We start from the raw sequence: 20729 nt of genomic DNA on the forward strand, positions 1-20729 counted from the left end.
TTAAAATGTAAATGTCAGTCCATTAGACGGCCATCGGCCAAACCATTTAAAGACTTAAAACTTACTTACAGAGAAAATTGTGAAGTATTCAAATTTCGAAGTCAATAAAACTAAACTTGTTTATTGTTTGCGAAGTATTATTATATGCATCAATTGACATACTATATATTGATTTCTAGTCTATTCATATTCAAGTTTAAAAGTTACTTCATATTTCTGCTTAACCTACAGAAGGGCTACGAGAGTTAAAAAAAAGATGACACGAAGGCCAAGTTGGCTACTAGCTGTCTATATCTAGCAAGTAAATGGCTCCTGTAACCGATAGTGTGAGTCTTCATTTCGTCGCCTTAGAGACACAAGAACGTAAATACATTTTTACGATTTTGGACTGGGTATGCCAGTCAAAAAAAAAATTCGCGAGTACTGCCTCTTGAGAGGAATTGACAAATCCTTCAAGAGTAATTCTTGTCATGAAAAAGTGCTTTCTCAAAATTAGCCGTTCAGATTCGGCCTTAAATTGTAGGTCCCTTCCATTCCTGACAATAGTACTCGCACACAGGAATGGTTGCGAGTTGTAAGTCACTAGGCCCTGGTTCACAACGGACTGTTGCGCCATCCCATTTGATTTGATTTGATCCCACTTTTCTTAAAATAAAGCTCATTTGATGAAGAGGCTATGCATTATTTGCATACAACTTTCTGGGTACCGAAAACCAGAAAAATCAGTTAGAACTCTAGCTCAACATTCACGATGTTCAAACACGAAGATGTGTTTCCTTGTTAAAAATGGTGTGAAAATTCAAGTTTGTCAAGGTTTTTTTTTATTGCTACATTCAACGTTTCTGAAACATTTGTGAGAAATATTGAAAAAAATAGATGAGATTGTAACGTTGTTGCCTTTAGTGCACTCTATGATGGAGTGTAATTCCGTGCATGCATATTGAACGATGTTCAAAAACCATTAATATATTTGACCCCGTTGGATGGTACACTGTTGTTAGGATGTCATCAAAACAATGACTAGATACAGTGGTAGAAATGGGACGCAAGGATATCTTTAGCTTCAAAGCAGTAAGTTCAACTTTTATTAAAAATCATAAGGTTGATACTGAAGGGAACAATGTTAATTGGCTAAAAATATCTTGGCAGCAACATAGAAAAACTGATACATATAACATCTTTTTTAAGTATGCAAAGGATCTGGAAAAGTTCAAAGCTGTACAAATAATTCGGTGGCAATCAAGGAAAGATGAGTTACCAAAATTGACTCAATGTTTTACGGGACCTAAGTCTATAAAAACAGAAAAATATAGTGATTTGTTTGACCTTTGTAACAAAGTTATAATATCCTGTAGCATATTGCGAATTCTGCTCAAGGAGTTGGGATTATTAATTTAAAAGGTACAACTAATTCAGTAATAAATTTTGTCTCTGTGGCTACATCAACAAACGAAATATTAGCATCTTACACTCGATAAGCCCCTACGTTGTTCCTGAGAAGCCAATGCATTTCATTTTATTTGCATTTAAAAAATAAATATCTAAAAAGAACTGTGGTTGTAAAAATATTAGAAGTTATAATGTGTCAAATAAAGCATTATTCACATGAGCACGACCAACGACCAACGAATGAACGAATATTCGTCGATTTTGACATTTCTTTCACATGAGAGTTTTTAATTCGTCGCGAATGAAGTTTGATTTTCGTTTTTTTTGTGTTTATCATTATTTTGTTTTAAAAACAACTTGGTTGCGAAACTAACTAGTTTTAGAAACTACATTATTTGCGCCAAGGAAAAGTTAGTAATACTTTGAGGTAAGAGCTATTGTCCTTGTACAATATAAAGTTGTTTCAAATTTGTTAAAGATTATAATTTTTCCAGATTCTTAGCTACTGGTGCAAGCTTTTTCGACCTTGCCTACAGATTTCGAATGGGAGTGTCCATCGTAAAAAAGTAATAGATGCTACCCTTGAGGCTATCAACGCCAATTGCTTAGAAATCGCCATACCCAGTTCACTTTCAAAAGACGATTGGAAACAAATTTCATTAGAATTTTTTGAGTGCCGGAACTTTCCGAATTGACTATGTGCTGTAGACGCAAACATGCTTTGACGTTTGCTCCAAAGAAAAGTGGAAGTTTTTATTTCAATTATAAAAAAAAACATTTTTGTACAACCTGATGACAGTTGTGGATGCAAAATATCGATTTTTAATGGTTGACATAGGAGCTTATGGCAGTAACGCGGATTTTCAGTTGCATTCCTTTTGGCAACGCTTGGCTTAATAATCCTACAGAACTAAATATTCCAGAGGATTCACCTCTTCCTGGAACAACCACAAAATTACCCTATGTTATCATTGGAGATGAAGGCTTTGCACTGAAGTCAACAATCTTGAGACCTTTTCCTGGCCGAAATCTCTCACATAGGGAAAGAATTTTTAACTATAGGCAATACTTAAATATTTACAGTTGTAAATAGTATGTATTTATTTGAATAACCTTTTTCTTTTACAGATTATCCAGAGCTAGGAGAGTGGTTGAAAATGCGTTTGGCATCATGGACCATACTTGGAGAATTCTCCTGAAACGGTTGGAAGTTTGCAAAGAATCAGGTCATCGAATAATTCTAAGCTGTTGCATATTCCACAATTTTCTCAGACAAAAACCCATAGAAATATGTTTGAACAAGAAAATCCTATCCAAGATTCAGAAGATTCGATTTTACAACACTGGCTTCAGGATATGATGTTCGAGGAAAGTTTGCTAACTGGTGCTTGGAGGAAGGAAGTGTTAGCTTTCAATACGATATGGTCTATTGAAACAATATTAGTTAAAAGACGTTATTCATTTTACCAAATAGAATTAATTTTAATTTAATTAACTTGTGCCCCTTCTATATTTACAAAACATAAATAAAAAATATACTAATAATTTAAATAAACCTTAGGACTAATTTGAAATAAAAATAAACAGAAATAAAAATATGCTTCCTGCACTAACAAAAAATGTACATTTCATAAAACTAAAAACTAATAAAAAAAAACAAGCAAAAGTAAAATATATCACATTCAAAATTTTAGTCGTCGTCAAATTCAATTTGATGAAAGACATTCAATGTCTGCGCCTCGAGTTTTGATTGCTTCCGCCGGGTCCACGTTGTGCGAGTGACAAAAAAAATTTCTTCAGCGGAGTTGACTCTGGCTCATTGATTTGAGTCAATGCCGCCAAAACCTTTTCGGTATCAGACTCCCTTTTTCTCTTTCTTGCTGGTGGTGATGGTGTTCCCGCAGTCCAGCACGAAACCGTAGGTAATGAGTCCTCGGTATCATCCTGCAATTGGAAAGAGTTTTCTTTTCCTCGTGCCATATTCCCGATAGTTCTAGAAAACAAAGACACACAAATTTTTTTTTTTTATTCATTTTTATTAGTTCAATCTTAAACCTATCTTAAAGCTAGACAAAAATTCATAAAACTAGCCTAATTATCCATAAATTACAACTTAATGGTACCATACGGACACTCTAAGTTAAACTATAGCACTAACTACTAATGCCTTTCGGCCCTAAGATCTATTTTAACTTCAATTAAATTTCATTTCATTTATTTTTGTATTTATTAGAAAATTTTAACAAAAACTAATATCATTATCCTTTTTTATTTATTTTTACTTACAAACTACTTAAAATAAGGTCCTTAAATAAAACTTAAAACTAAATTAAACTACCTATTCTACCTATAAACTACTTAAAACTAGAACAACCACATCAGCAAATCTAACTATCTTACATTTTTGTCTTTCATATCTTGTTGTCTTTTTTTTATTTTTTATTAATTATTTATTTTTTTTTAATAAAGACACACAAACATTAACTATAAACGTTCAACAAAAGCTATTTTAAAATAACCTTGGCACTACGATGTTCGGAACTAAAAACTTCATTATTTCAAAATACGGCCATGGTTTCTTCGCATATGCCTGCGACCCACTCGGCACATTTTTTTCTTTTTTATAATATTTCGAGAATGTATCTCTCAAATTCTTCCATCTATCTTTGCACGTTGTTACTGAAATAAAAAATGTTTACTTTAGCGCATGAAATATTCCCTGCAATATTTTTTTTAATTACCATCTGCATTCAAAACATATCCAATGTATTTCCAAATTTGTTCCTTCTTATTTCTATCGGAATAGAAAGGGTCGGCTTTACTGTAAAGCACTGGATTGGCCTCCACTTCTAAAATTAACCTTTCATCAAACTCCTGCAATTATTTTATATATTTATTATACTCATTTGAATTTTATTATCAATCATATTTTCTTTACCTTTTTATCCATATTTTTTTCAAGAAGCCACAGCCGAACACCATTCACCATCGAAACCAAAACAAGAATGATTATTTTAGGTTAAGTACGAGCAATTATTTTATTCGTTGCGAGTGTGGATAATGTGGAACGCGAATGAAGTTTGACAGTTCGTATCAACTTAAATTTTTTTCGCGACGAATAAATTTGTTTTCTTAAATTTATTGATATATGATATTGAAAAGTAAAAATATGTATCATAAATCAAATAGATACTTTATTGCTATAGTTTTGTTAAGAATTTGTGTGGAAATATGTCTTTAAATGTATATAAACTAACATTTTGTATTTCATTCGTCGTTCGTTGGTCGCGCTCATGTGAATACTACTTAACTTATTGGGTTGATCAAGTACCCAGATAATGTGATCTGAATGCAACGATTTTCTTTTTTATGCAGATGCATGTTCCCTTTGACACTTACGAAAAGTTTTTTCAACATTAAGAAGCCATGAAGAAATCTCGAATTTAAAATTAAAACAAACTAAATCTTTCGTGACATTAAACTAAAAACGGTGTTTACACATTAAAAGTATTTGTGGGCACTCAGCTCAACGTTTCATTATTATAAATGTATCGATGTAGGGTGGAAGAAAGAGGAGAAGTTATCGGGAGCCATTGTTATGGATGTAGTGTGCCATTTCATAGCGAGGTTTGGGTCAGCTGTCGTGAGGCAAATGGGGAAGAATGGGCAGGATAGGTTCGGGAGAGGGAGGTAAATCTAGGATGGGAACTAGGATAGGGATTGGGCCGGGGAAGGAATGTCCGTTACGGTAGCTGCGGCATGCTTTCGGTGCATAGCTGAGCTTGTCGGATTTTGGGGGGTCGTGCTACCGTAACCAGAACTCACCTCTTCACAAAAACATAAATCATGCCGGATATTGTGAAACTAGGTGTGCACTACCACCACATCATTCACTTTTCTCGGCAGCACGTCACGGCGTGGCCTTTGCGCCCACCCTTCCTGGAATCCACTTGGCCTGGTTTTCGGATTCCCCAAAAGCGGAATCAGGAAAGTTCACTGCCGTGGAATTACATTCCCACTAAATTTGAAACTTCTTCGACACAAAAAAAAACAACAACAACGGGAGCTTTAATCGCCAGAGCCACGTGGCGAGTCTTTGCTTCTCCTGCGTCCCGTATCACAATCGTTTCCAATACGAGTTTTTTTTTTGTTCTAATCGGATCCTAATTTCCTGCCTACAAAGAGCTCGTTCTGGGTGGATAAAAAGGGGGGATGCAAAGTATTGCGTCGCGAGGGGCGTAAGAGGAACCCCTCCTCGCACTGGCGACGTCGGCGACTTCTTCCCTGATCAAAACGTACGAAAAAAACAAAATAAAATTACAAAAAAAAATACGCAATAGAAATTAAATAATTAAATATACATATGTAAAGGTGAATAACAAAAAAAAATAACGAACAATTTTAAATTATTAAATGTAATAAAAAAACAATAAGGTAAGGAAAATTTAAATAAAGAACTTTATATATACAAGAAATAAATAATACGATTGAAACGAAATAATAATTTACTCGTAAAACCAAAAAAGCAAAAAAAAATTTAGGGCGACAAATCCTAGTTACTAAGGGAGTGTATTTAATATGTATGTATATACCAGTCGATCAGCGGTGTCCTGCACATTGCACAGGGTCCATATATTTGGTACTTGGTATCCCGGGTAATTTTACAGCCTTTTTTCCGGAATTCCTTCATTCTGCTTTCTGGGTATATCCCGCGGTTGAAATTGTTTTCCCCGCTTCTATTCCTTCCCTCAAACAATTCAACCTTTTTTGATAAGGAAAAAAACACTTTTCTAAATGATTTTACAATTAATAGCGAGAAAACTCACCCGCGCAGTTTACAGTTCCTTAACACAATAATATCAATAATATTTAACAGTTAAATTTTGAAATGTAACTTCCTTTTTATTAATTACTTTATGTTAACACGAATTCCCTTTTTTTTTACTTAGCCGTATTTCCACGGCGATGTCTCCGAACTGATCGCCATTCACTATTGCTCGTTGAGTTGGTGACAGTCATCCGAGGCACTACTGTACGGACCGAGTGTACATCGCCTCATCCTATACTTAATCCATCACGTCATCCGATACATATTCATATCCATCTTTTGCAAATTAATTACCGTCTGCTGTTGGGTTCAACGGCTTCTAATTTTGTATATACCTACGATTCCTGTTACCGACGTCGGCTGTGTATTAAGATAGAGCGAGTTACTCCCTCTTTAAGTTAGCATTAGACATAGTTTGGGTTCGGACCGTCGCTTACTTGTCAACCAGCAATGACAGACGTCAGATAGCAATTTTGTTTCGATTTTTTTTCGTATGCAAATGCCTCCGGGTGATTATTTTAATTCAACTTAACCAAAAAAAGGATAAAAACGAGAACGAGTGCGGACCAAAACATCAACAGTAAAGAAAGAAGGAAAAGAAATTAACCCAAATGCCCCAACCTAGGAGTTGCAGGAATCCCCGAGGCCAAAGCTAAGTAGCATTTGTTCTTCTTCTTTACCTTCTATAGCCTTAAGTTTTTTTCTACAGGCTAATAACTATCAACACAGGGACGAGCTTACGAGCACTTAGGAGCATAAATTCATACAAAAACAGAGTATCATATAAAGGACGAGGGATGGAATATACATATGTACATATAAATAGTTTTTTAATCACATTTTTATCTACCAGGAGCAGCTACAACAATAAAAGCCTTCATTACAACTTTAGTTCACCCGCTTACTAAATTTTTCTAAGAGTTGAACCACATATTAAAATGTCCTATTTATAGAAATAAAATATTTTTATATTGTGAAGCGTGGATACATTTTAAGTTCCGATGTTGATTTTGAATAAAACACAAATTATTTAACAAATTATTGTTATTTCTTGAAAATTGATCATTCACTGTTGCCATTTCTTGCCACCATTTTGACCATTGATGACGCTTGAAATAGTCAAGAGGCTTTAGTTCTTTTGGAATTTAAATTTGGATGATAAAACTAACCGAACAAATTCAAAGTGCATGATATGCATTTGACATCGCCAAAAATAGGGTAAGTGTTTAGGTTTTCTTCGAAGGTGCAAGAAGTTTTTTACTCCTCCTGATCTGGCTATAATCTATAAAGCATATGTTCGTCCGAAACTCGAGTACAATTCCCATATCTGGGCAGGTGCTCCTATAACCTACTTGAGTCTCCTAGACAGAATTCAAAAAAGAGCTCTACAGATGATAGGTGACCATTGTCCAACTGAAACTTTTGTATCTCTCGAGCACCGTCGTAAGGTTTCATGCCTGTCATTATTTTATCGCTACTTTCATAAACAATGCTCTAATGAAATAGCCAGTTGCATTCCTTCCCTCAAATAATTCAACCGTAATACCCGTTCCTCTAGAAATGCTCATCAGTTTACCCTTGAGCCCAATTTCGGACGTACTGTAAAATACAGAGATTCTTTCTTCAGTCGCACCACACGAATGTGGAATACTTTACCAGACTCAACGTTTCCCACTCATCACAATGTGCAGACATTCAAAATTTCTAATCCTATCCTCCCTTCTTAATTGCTCGCACTGTGATTAATCATGATAAGGGTATTCATATCCCCTTGAGTGCGGGTATAATATAAAAAAAGTGCTCAACTTTGAACACTTCCCATATCTATCCTTCAATGTCCGCATATCAACTCAACATCCTTATCCATAGCAAACAAATCTCTCAATGAACTTTTAACTGATATATTACCAAGTAATATAAAATTTGTGAACGAAATTATTACAAGACCTAATAAACATATTTAACTTAAGTTTTCTCCAAACGAACGGGCCCTGTTATATAATTCTCTGATAAATATTTATTGAATTTTGTAATTATATTATTGTTCAATAAAGTATAATGTGTGTTGATCAATATTTGAACATCAAAGGGGCTTCGTCTCTGTCATGCATAAAAATACACCGTCCTGCATGGCAAGCTTAAAGGAATATTGAGCGTATTTTGCATTTATTTAAAATAATAAGCCTCTTCATCATTTCCAGTTGTAGATTTGATACCAGATACCTTTATGTCCGATCTTTAGCAGAACTAACTATGGTATAAATAGCCCTTTAAATCAATTGATTTCAGTCTTCAATTAATTTTATAATTTAATTTCATCTGTTAATGACAATGTTAAAAGTAAACAATTTAAAGAAAGATTTTTTAATTTGTTATAGTATTTATTTATTTCTATATTAATTAAAATTTTAAATTAAAAATTATGTAAATAGCTATAAGTTTATATTAACGTTAGATAATTAACGGATTAAATAAATAAATAAATAAATAGACTGTACGGTAAAAATGAGTAGTGTGAATATGGTCCAATAAGGAATAATTGTATGTTACACTTGGTATCACTTTTCCACTCCAGCCATTTTCTCTCTATCTATGCATTTCCAGCGACACCAAACAGTCACCTTGAGAACTTTAATAATAAAAAAAAAACAAAAAAAAAGAACAACACTTGAAAAAGAAAAACCAACGAAAAAGAACCACAAAGAAAAAAAACCCGAAACGAATACGAATACCGCAGCGACTCGACTTCAACTTCAACGACAGCCAGCCAGCTAGCTAGCTAAAAGCTAAAGTGTAAAAGCATTAAAGCAAAAGCAAATGCAAATCATCATCAGCAAAACTCGATCGATGTTTAAAATTTGTTTTAAAAAATAAGTTGTTTCATAGAGTTTAGTTAATTGAAATTGAAGGAAACAAACAACAAAAATAAAACAACCGAAAACGCGAAAGAAATAAAATATATTTCCATTTCCACAGTAATTAAACGAAAACCCCGTCTCTCGAACCATTTCCGCCCCGCTTTGCTTCGCTTCACAAAACCTACTTCTCTACTTTATACTTACTCGTTACTCCTCCCCAAGAATCTCTAGTGATTGTTTCAAAAAGAAAAAATAAAAAAAATCTTTCGTGGCTCCTCCGTGAGTCTGTCTTCGTTTCCATCGTCCGTCATCATCATCGTCATTGTCGTCGTCGTCGTTCTTGTTCTCGTTGTCGAAGTGTTTTAATTTTAAACAAGTTCATAGTGGAATTAATATAAAAATTTAAATTTAATTAAATTAAATAAAAGCAAAGAAAAGAAAAGAAAACACACATTAATTAACGCCTCCTCCAGCCATTGCCCATCACCATCAACATGGCTGAAGAATTAATGGTGGTTTTGAAGCGCAGCGAAAACTCTGGATTCGGTTTTTCACTTTTAGGCACCACAGGACCGCCACATGTAATCTATGACATCGTTGAGAATTCGCCAGCTGCTGAATGTGGAGCGGTAAGTTTGTTTTTAGAAATAAAATCTTATACTCGTTTTTTGATTTTAAGTAAACAACAACATAAAGAAATATGTAAAAATTCTCATTTAAAACTGCGAACTTTTTGAGAATTTGCTCGCTCCCAGGCAGGGAACGGGAAGCAGCAGCTGCAGTGTGGTGCAGTGGGAGTGCAATGCAACTTGCATCTTTCCAACCAACTGGCTGCTGGTGCTGGTTCTGCGGTTGGGTTCCTGTTTTCCAGATTTGGTATTTGGTATTTATAACTTGCCATTTACACACGAGACACAGACACACCATGGAGCCAACCAATCTCAGCTAAAGAAATAGTGTTTCGTTTCGCAACTACACCACTAACTCAGCGTTCTTGTCGTCGTCGTCGTCTGTCTCCGTCTCCGGTTCCGTCTTTAGTTCCAGCTCCATCTCCAACTTCATCGTGTGTCGTTTGCAGTGGCGATGGCTATGACGATGATGATGACGATGGAGTTGTACTTTTCTTCTCATCTCCGTTTCTTGCTCAAGGCAGTTTTTTCCTGATTTTTCAAATTGAAAACCAAAGTAAAAAGAAAATATTTTCTCCTTACTTAAATTTGTTGACAAATTGAATTGTTTTAATTCAATTAGGATGGAAGGCAAAGGAGGGAAGGAAGGCTTGACTCCCCAAGCCAACTATCACCTTCTCCGATTAATTGCCAGTGTTAACAAGCTAATGACATATAAAAATAATTAAAAGCCTTCAACGACAACAATGAAAATGAGAACCTCGACACAACCCACCAACCCCCTTCTTTCTCCAACATTCTAACATACATATTTGGAAAATACTGCAAGCTCCGCGAGGAGGATATTAACGAGTGTTGTTGTTTTTATGTTTGTAGTGTTTTTGGCTGCCTGACTATCATTTTAGACCGACAAGACAACTGCCGCTTGCAAGGCAACGGCAACGGCAAGGTGCAGGCCCAGGCCCAGCAGTTATTTTTCTTTCGGCTCGTTTTTGTTTTTGTTTTTTTGTTCCCTTTCAATTTCTTGTTTTATTATTTTTTTATCGGATTGGCCCACGCCCAGTGTTCGGTTCGGTTCGGCAGCAGCAGCAGACTTATGCATCATCATCATCAAAGCTAAAGCAAGTGGTAATAGAAGTATCTATAACTAGTTGTTGGTTTTGTTGTTGTTTTTTTTTTTGTTGATGTTTTTTCTGTGTGTTGTCAAAAGATTGTCTGGACTGGAGACGGGAGACGGGAAGAATGAAAATGACTTCGACTTGATGGCGCAAAGTTTATTGTATAACATGTGGCTCCTATTTTTTTTTGTTTTCAGTATTGGAACTTACGCTAGTGTCATGTCGTTTTTAACATGAACATTAGGTATTCAGATTTTTAAAGAGTGTTTTTTGTTTTAATTTGCTTTGTTTGACATAAGCTTTGATACACGAGCCTTGATTTTTGAAGTGCACACAAGAAATTAACATATTCTCGAACCTATGGGTGAAGCTGCTTGAGAAAACTGTTAGCATAGTAGAAATAATGAAGTGAAGAAGAGGGAGCTAGTAAATTTGTATCTTCTCTAACCCTTTCTTCAAAAAAATCTTATAGGTTCTTTGGGCTGTTCGGTGTGGTGGCAGGGTGTGTTTCCAACATTACTTACTAAGAGGTTAGTACCAAGAATATAATCAAAAAGAGACTCACCTCTGTCGTTGATATTCGTACTTCTCCATACCGTGTGATGAGCGTTAACATCGCTCCCAATAATTGGGCGGATCGTTTGCCTATCCCCTTCAGCGACGATTATCTCGAAGGTTTTTCCAGGGAGAGGGCCAAGATACACTGACACTAGCCCGAAACTTCCTTTGGTTGTTTCCAGCCTAGCTACGGTCTTATCTTTGTCACTGAAATGATGGAGTGAAAATACATTAATGCTACGTTTCACTAGTACCTATGCAAGTTCTAGGTTTACTTTTATGTGTCACACACAGTATGTAGTACCCAGGAGTCCTGAGTCCTAGAACAACAGATCCCACAATCCATGGCTCTTGGATCAGGACAATGTCTTCCGCGTTTCTTTCCAGGCGGAGAAGAAGTGAGCCCGAGGCCTTTATGGAGTGTTGGAGATTAATCTGTACTAACTGCAGCATTTTGGCTTCAATTAGGCAGATCAACCTCCACCAGGGTTTCGCTCTGATCCTTTGAGTCTGAGGATGAACCCAAGAGTTCGTCTTCGCTCAGAAGAATCATGTTAAGGTCGTCCTCAGTCGCCATTCTCGCGATTGGAGACGGCAAGTGTGCATCGTCACCCTCTGTTAGGAGAGAAGACAACGTCCCAGGCCCACCAACCGCGAGTTCACCTTCGGTTGTTGTAGGAGTCCTGCTATCCGCGTTAACTTCATCTTTTTTATAAATTTGAATTTTAATGGATTCGAAGCCATAGTTTATGAAGCCATTGGTCAAGGCTAGAGGAGCCAAGGATTCTTTATTGTGTAACACACTGGCACTACTATAAAGACCCTTCACTTCCTCTAGCTTGGCTATCTTCCAGGTATTCTTCGGAAGGGATGGGTTACAAACTTTGACCATCTCGAAAATGTCCTCGATACCAGGAGGTTCGATTGGAATCCAAATGCGGGCTCTAGGTCTGCTAGGAATGTGGTCCTTAGCGACAACCTCGAGCTTCTCATCTGGTCAAACTTCACCTAACCGATTGACAGCGAGCTTGTATAAGTCACAAGACCTCTGGTCGCAACAAACCATGAGTTTGACTTGACCCTGATGCCCACCGCTTATGGAAGGAAGTGGTCCTGGAAGCTCTCTCAAATTGCTTAAAAAGTCACCCGAGAGCTTAGCTTTGACCAATTGCCAACGATCAGCCGATATTGTGCCATCATCATCGCTCCTGTCAATGACCACAACCACTACTTTGACCTTCTTGCCGTCACTGAAATTGTCTCGTTTCCTGATGGGATTGAGGGGAGTGCTGGTGTTGTGCACACGAGGCCATTTTGGTGTCGGTATGGCCCCTTCAAGAGACCTTTCGCGTTTAGACGTAAAGTCTTAATTGGTTCTTGCTGCAGCAAGAACATTGTTATCCCATTCGACGCGAGCGGTTTTCTGCGGTGTCCTTTTAGCCCCCAATGCTACACCAGAGGCCTTTAGTATTTTCGTAGCTTGCCGCCTTCGTCTATATAGGCATTTTGAGAGTTTTCCCTTTCCATTTCTGGATGTACTCTCATTAGTAGTGGTAGGGCCATTTTTCACAACCTGCCACTACTGGAATTAGTGCTACCTTACCACTCTCGTTGCTACAAACAGCAGAGGAGAGTCCTTGGATTGCCACTACTCCCTTCTCTGTGTTGGCCGAAGGAGATACGGCAACAGGCTTTGACGCCAAACTCCCGCCTGGTCTTCAAGAGATACCGCGACAAACTCAATTAAGTCCAACGTTCAGCTTGCCTATGTAAAAGCGGATCACTAAGCACGACCTCATCTGCGGCTAATCTTCCTAACACCTCTTGATATACTTTCCCCAGTTTCTCGAGTTCGTAAACAAAACAAAATATTTGTTGTTTTTCTTGAGTTCTTTAGCTCAGAGGGACAAAGAGAAGACAAGGGAAGACAGTTGAAAAACTTCATAAAAGTGACGATCCGGACACATTACGTCACAGCTACTTATCATAAAATCTAATTGAACGAAGTTTCTACTTAGCCGAAGTTCAGATTTCACTGTGAAACCGGATTAGTTACACTAAAAAAATTGAACTCAGTTTAAGGTACAGCTGAACTGTAGTTTAAACCTTCACTGTGAAATTGGGGGTTAGCAAAATAAATGGCTGCAAGCTTTAATAACTCCGTAATTCTTAAGTATTTAGACTCAATTCACACCATCCCCAACTGCAATTCGACAGAAACTTTCAGATTTCTATACCTTCCAGACCTTTCTGGGAGAATAAGGCATTCCTGGACGACGAGTCAATACACTTTTATACAGATGGATCAAAAACAAATGAAGGAGTGTACTTTGAACGGCTGAAATTAAGTCTATCATTTAGGCGATAAAAGAAGTTTTGCCCTGGCTCAAAGAAAAACTGATATCAACATCTGTATTTTTTCAAATAGTTAAATCTCTGGACTCTGTCTTTACAAACTCTATTACAGTTCATAACTGTCGATTCAGCTCTAATGGAGATGGCACAACAGTTTAAAATTCACCTTTGCTGGGTGTGCAGGGTGATAGAGACACTCCAAGAAATTGTAAGGCTAATAAACTCGCCAGAAGTGGTACAGTATAACCCATTCTAGAACATTTGGTTAATGCTGGCATCGTTACAAATAAACTATTGCTAATGAAAGAAGTTATGAAGAAGGCAAACCTCAAGTGGAATACATCAACATAATCAGTCTTTTACGTTTCGTAAAGGACTCGAACTGGTTTCATTGTTTAATTGAGCTTAAAAAAAGCCTCAAGTTTATGTGGTATCACAATTGGTCATTAAACTAGCCTACTACCTTAACCTAACCCAACCCGATCATGAAGTCTTTTAGGGCTTGTTAAAAGTGTTTTGAACTTTATGTAGGGCCCTATTATGACTCGTGAGCCGAACGATTTGGCGAATTGCCTAAGTCGTGGTATTATAAAAGGCAAATTTCGACGTTCGCTTTTGAAAACAATACAACCAAATTTAAAAAGTGAAATATGTAACGTCATGACTCAGTGAAACGTGAAATACTGAAAGTTATTGTTGATGAAATATTGTTTACAATTTGGAAAAAAGCAAAATAAATAAAACAAAATATGATAAGCAGTGTTGATTTATTTTTTGAAGATGAAGATGAAAACGAAAGAGCGGAGAAAGTATTGGTGTATAGATTACGAAGAAGTTTAGTAGACGTCCTACTTCTGATTCTTCAAGATGTTGAAATACTTCAGTTCCAAGAGCACGTATTCCAAACGTATTTCCTGAAGGATTCACAGCCTTTTGAAGGGTGAGTAGATCGTCCACTGCGTGCTCCAAAGGAGATAGAGAAAGCTGCCCATAAGGTCCTCCACCAGTTGCAACTACATCCTTCTTGTTGTCTGCGATTTTCTTTTTTAATTTTAGTTTGTAGTCAAGCCAAAACTACATTTATGAAAAATATTATTAAATGCTTTTCTGATTTTTTTTTTGTTAACATACCTTATGCCACTCTTTCCCCTCGCGTAAAGGAGGCCCTAGGGAGTTGAGATCAATGGCAAACCTATCCCAATATTCTGCTTGGTTTTTTTTTTGAAGATTCGAAAGATCCTATACCTTTCGCAATTTCGGGGTTTGCCTCCATAATTTCAACCAGTTTTGAAAATTGGTTGGTGTTGGTTCTTTTTATGCTAGGTATAAAAATAAAATTCTTTATTATTTTTGCAATTGTTAAGCATTCATTACGTTTTTCCACTTCCAGTGCCACTCATTTTACTTTATTTTCCAAAATTATTCTCAAAACAAAATAAAACAAACAAACAACCACCGATTTCAAATTTAACAGTAAATTTCTTCAAGTCACGAAGAATTACAGTTCGACAGATTCTGACAGATAAAAGCGAACTTTCGCTATTGGTAATAGAGCGAGATTTCAATTCGCTATTTTTTGACATTTTAGGCGATTCGCAAACTGTAATGCCAAATACTCACATTTATTAAATTTTTCTTGCGACTCGCGAGTCATAATAGGGCCCGTAGTGTATTTGTTGACGAAGAACAATAACATAGATGGAGTAAACCAATCCATACCTAATATATTTGAAACAGCTATACTTTGTGATTGGATCCCACAAAAAACCAATAGTTTTTTTTTTTTAATATTTTCAAATATTTTCCAAACCAATAATTATTTTGTAATAATTTCTTAAACCTTCAATTTTGAGAATGAAAAAAAGGTGTTTACATTTTAATCATACTACAATTGAGAGTGCAAACAAATCTTTAAGCTAAGGATATCATATCTCCCTAATCAATCAATCTAGTTAGGGTAAGCATATTCTATTTAGCTCTAGGTTATTATCGGCTGCTCCTATTGATCTAAGGTATTTTAAGGAACGTACTATTTTATATTATTTGTGATTGTTTGACCTACTGCTTTTCATCTTCAAAACTATGTAGATATGTACATCCATACGGCCGGCGGACATCTATGCCGTGTTCATTGCTCTAATCGTATCTCGAATAGGTGCAACTTTTCCTAGAACATACCCCATCCCTATCTTCAACCTTGTAAATGAATTTATTTGTTTATTATTTATTTGTAAAGACCCAAGTATCAATTAAAAAAAAAAAAAACAAATTGACTTCCATTTTAGTTAATCTTACCGTCAAGTTTAGTTATTGTAATAGTCAAATATTTGATGGAATTAATTTTTTCTCTGGCGTACTTATTGTTAATTTGGCCAGTTTATATTTCTGCGATCCATGGATTTTCTGTATTCTTAAAAATATAAACAAACAAATTTCTCACTTTAGCTTTGAGCAATCTGAGAACAGAGTTTGTATGATTTTATTTCTCAAGAAATACATACGAGTATCAATCGCACAATTCAAAAATTTTGTTTATATTTCATGTCAATCCGTCAGAAAAGACTCTCAGAAATCTTAGAAATATAAACTGGACAATTCCTACGAAATAAGAGTTTTTCCGAAGAGACCTATAAAATAACTATTTTTAAAGCAAAAAAGTATTATGGATTTGTACCCTTGGTGTGATAGTGCATATGACTGTCGTTTGAAAGATCTTGGAATCAATCCTTGCTTATGCCAACTTTTTTACGGGTACCTTGTTAGGAATTAACGAATTCTCCAAGAGTAATTTATATAATGAAAAAGTGTTTTCTCTTTTTTTCTGAGTTAGCGTTCGTATTCGACATAAAAACTGTAGTTCTTTTTCATCCCTGATATTACTCTCAATAGGACCTGGTTCTCTAAGGGTTGTTTATTAAAGTATTATGAGTTTTAATCTATGCTTTTACCCTTAAGGCTCCTAGCTTAAGGCCAAAAGGACATTCTTTTCTTTCTTTTGTTGTTCTGCTTTTTTTTTGTATAGTAAGCGCATACCAAATAATTTTGCTACCCTTATTTTGCCAAAGCCACTTTCCGACTCTGTTCTGTAAGTTATTCTAAAGAGCATTTTAGCCACATGGCTTCTTTAGCCCCTTCCAGCCATTATTTCAGCCTTTTAAGCAGTTGTTGATAAAGACACAGTATGTAGAAGTTTACTTGTCCATAATCAACCAGCAAATATTAAAACTACTTTAGTCGTTGATCGATATGTAAGGAAAAATATGTTCATGGCTTCCTGAGCCGTAACCCTAATAGTTTTTCATTGGATATTTGAATGGGCCCGAAAATCCGTACGATATTTCATAGGATCCTTTTATTGAAAGTCTGCAGTTTCCTGATAACGAGGCTGAACATCTTAGTGTTTGCTAGAAGCATGTTTGATTCTCTCTTCTGCCTTTTTGCTATTTGATGGAGATCTATTATCCTATAAGGTAGCAGGCATACATCGTTTGCGTAATCTAGATATTAGATTACATTTTATTAATCCGTTTCCTAACAAGCCCGTAGCAAACCACTGGTGTCTGCCCTGTTTGACTTCACTTTGGACTTAAAACTCCTCTGACAGTCTACCCCCGTGAAAGACGTGACATTAAGACCCATCATAAGTCGCTTTAATTAAAAGAGATGAGCTTATCAGCGATACCCTGTTGATGCTGTTATGAGCAGCAGGTGAAGTGGTGATCGATATTGGACGAACTATTCGAAAACAATCCGCAAGGTATTAATGTGATTAATGCAGCGGGTTCTAGTTCAGATTAAATGAACAAAATTTAATTTCGTCTTATTAGTAAGAGCAAACATTCCCATTATTTATGGAACCAAACGGCATTCACCTGCTGCCTCGGCTGACTTCGCAGCAGCGTATTCTGTCACTCCAATTTTCCAAGACCTTGGTGTCAGTAAATTTTTGGATTATATTAGCTTTAAGAGATTGAGTCTTTTCCGAATCTTTAGTCTGGCGATGTTGGATTTGGGAGCTAGTATTATTCCGTCGGATCTTCGAACTATAGCTGTACGCAACATCAGGGTAGCTATCATTAAGTGGTGTTCCCGGGCAAGTCTCATGTCGGCGACTCTTCTGTTTCGGACATCCAAGAGACTGCTTCTAAAGCATTGAGGTCTCCCATAACTAAAATAATATCTCCTCGTGGAGTGTTGTTGTAGGCGGATCCTAGTTGACTGTTAAAGCATTCTTTCTCTTCATCAGATGCGAACTCAGTCGCGTCGGTGCGTAACACTGTATAATGGTGACTGGTCGTACTCTACTATAAAACATGGCTTTGATAAGCGTTTCGCCAAGGGAATTAGTCTTCTGATTGCCTTTTTTGTAAGGAGTAACCCAACTCCAGCTTCTCGAGGACAGTGTTACGTGTCGGTGACTTTTATTTGCCCGATCCCAACCATCAACATCGGGGGGGGCCACCACTAGGAGGTAAAGCAAGAACTTCGACATGGCAAGAAAGTTGCATTGGTGGCCTAAACCAAGTTTAAGGCAATCACCAACTACCAGATCTGCTATTTCGCATGCCCTCACCGTCGGCGGAGGAATCCTATCAAATCCATTTAAGTTACTAAAAGCTGATTAGTTTGATTGGTGCAAGTACCACTCATGGACAGCGGCATTTTAGGTGTTCACCAGATAAGTGGCCAATTATTTAATTTTTAAAATTCCCTATATTGTATTGTAATTATTGGATATGGTTTAGGCATAAAGTTTTATGAACACGAAGTATTGGAATATCGGTCTCTGAAAAATCCTTTAATGAAGTTTTACAATTTACCTTGCATTATATTCCAACTTATTAATCTTATCGGTTTACTACTTTTGGCATTTCTTTGAAAATTTTCAAAAATATAAAAACTAATCCATTAAATTTCCAATAATTTAGTTCATGGCTTTTTGCTAAAGAATACTTTAAAGTAAACAGAATAATATAAAGTGACAAGTTTATTCGCATTGAGCTGACTCATACTAAATGAAGCCTTTGATATGCACAGAGGACTAAGTTCTTTCAATCTTAGTTCTCGAACCTACTACTACGCCCCTTAATAGACACACCTTAATCAACTTTATATTTGCACTGAAAGAAAATATATATGAACTTGTTGTTTATTAGTCGAAAGAAAGTACCTATCTCTAGAAACTAGAAACAAAAGAAAAAAAATAAACAATATATTCGATAGGATATCATATTCCAGCTCTGCATCCTCCTTCACTTGTTTATCCAGCACACTCACTGTAGGATGGGATGGCTGGTATTCTTCACTTATTCGATGGCGTAGACGGACGGCACTTTACTTTTTTTTTCCTTAAACTGAAAGTGCTTTAAACTCGTTGATGTATCGTGTTGCTTATTGTACTACGTACATGTGCATAGTTGTTGTTGTTCCATTGAAGGCCAAGAGTGTGAGGGGCTTACTTCTAAGAGAGAATTGTTCAAGTGGCCAGGCCAGTCCAAGTCCAGTCCAGTCCACTAGTCGAGGCGCTTGAAGCGGTACTCTAACAAATGACGAAGCTGACGACTTCTACGAGCAAGTTGATTATGAGAAGATGATTACGATGTTCATCTGATCGCCTTCTTTGCCAATTCGATTTGCCAACATTGACTGACGCGACGAAGATGACAATAACAACAACAACTGTTCCATTATGTTCATACCTAGCATGTTGATGAAAGATGAGATGAGTGTTCTTTTGGTTATGTCGTGTAGGGTAGGGTAGAGTATACGTCGTCGTATGAGTACGAATTGTATCAGTTTTAACTAGTTAGTCTATAAAGTCTTGTAATCGCTCTCGTTGTCTGTCTATTTTTCTAACGGATGTTTCTTCTTTTTTAGTTTTTTTTGTGTTTTTTTGTAACAGCTTTTTTCTTTGTTCTTTTTAATTCTCCTAGTTGAGAGTCCTGGGTTTTATTAATTGCTTATCCTTGCGGAATGTGCAATAAGTTGATTCTCCTCATATTCTCATAAGAGAGTAATAATTCCCTACTGCTGGTTGGTTGGTTGGGTGGTTTCAATTGGAATCCTTTTGTTCTTTTACTTATTCCTCGTTTCATTGTCGTCTTTATTTACATTTTCTCATTTTTCGTTATGTTTCTTTATGTCTACATGTGTATATCTATGTCTACAGAACTTCAGCTACAGCTACAGCTACGGTACGAACTTCGAACCCATAACAAAAACAACTAAAAAAAAACCCTACAGAGAAAAACAAATTGAAGCATTGCAGGGATGACGTAATTGCATGTCATGAATGGGGTGTGTGGAAGGTGGAACTTATGTGTCGCCGGTTGTCAGACGTTGTATCCAATATGTCCACCAACTCTTCCAGCTCTTGCCACTACTCCAAACGAAATGAAACCCTTATTTTTGTAATTTCAAAAAAGGGAACATGTGCTGTTGGTGTAAATAATGTAAACTCTAAGGAGAAGGAAAGTGTAAGTGACATTTTTCAAAAATTTATTATCTGATTGTTTTGATTAATGATATAACTTCAGGAGGATGAAGGTGGTTAAAGGGGGTGGAATCGGTGAAGAAGGAGGGTAGACAGAAGGCAGACAGACGGCACGGGTGTGGTCCTACATTAAATCAAATTTATTTAGAAAGGTCAACACTATTCCCAGAGCTTTTGTTCTTTGGTTTTGGTTTTGTTTTTTTGATATTTTATATTTTTATATTGTTTCAAAAAGATAGCGAGACAAAAGAACGGAATATAGATTGCTTTTATCTTTATGAATCCTTTTATTATTCAAGCTTGTACAAAATGAACTGAGCTGAACTCAATTTAGAACGTTTGCTTAGTCATACGTACAATCTACATAAGGTATTATTTTTGTTTACGTTGGCTCGGCTCTGGTTGGTGCATTCTTTTTTTCCTTGCACGACTCTCGTCATATAGACCTCAACCCTATTACAAGGGTGTGGTTGGTTATAATTTTTAAATGTAGATGGAGCA

General features: G+C 36.3%; 1 protein-coding gene and 1 long non-coding RNA gene across 6 annotated transcripts in view; both read left to right on the forward strand.

Moving 5' to 3' along the window:
- Positions 1-8902: 8902 nt before the first annotated feature.
- Positions 8903-20729, forward strand: part of LOC129940948 (PH and SEC7 domain-containing protein) — a 190514-nt gene continuing 178687 nt past the window's right edge. For 4 of the 5 annotated variants that reach the window (XM_056049478.1, XM_056049476.1, XM_056049479.1 and 1 more), the window contains exon 1: positions 8903-9704. In XM_056049478.1, coding sequence (XP_055905453.1) covers positions 9570-9704 — 135 coding nt within the window. In that variant the 5' untranslated portion in view covers positions 8903-9569. The remainder of the gene's footprint in view (positions 9705-20729) is intronic. The other variant, XM_056049477.1, reaches the window with a different exon arrangement.
- On the forward strand, positions 18706-20506 carry LOC129940950 (uncharacterized). Its single transcript, XR_008780793.1, has 2 exons — positions 18706-20211; positions 20272-20506. It is a non-coding gene; the product is annotated as an uncharacterized LOC129940950 (long non-coding RNA).

The sequence above is a fragment of the Eupeodes corollae genome, chromosome 1, assembly GCF_945859685.1.
Source record: "Eupeodes corollae chromosome 1, idEupCoro1.1, whole genome shotgun sequence".
Taxonomy (NCBI): domain Eukaryota; kingdom Metazoa; phylum Arthropoda; class Insecta; order Diptera; family Syrphidae; genus Eupeodes; species Eupeodes corollae.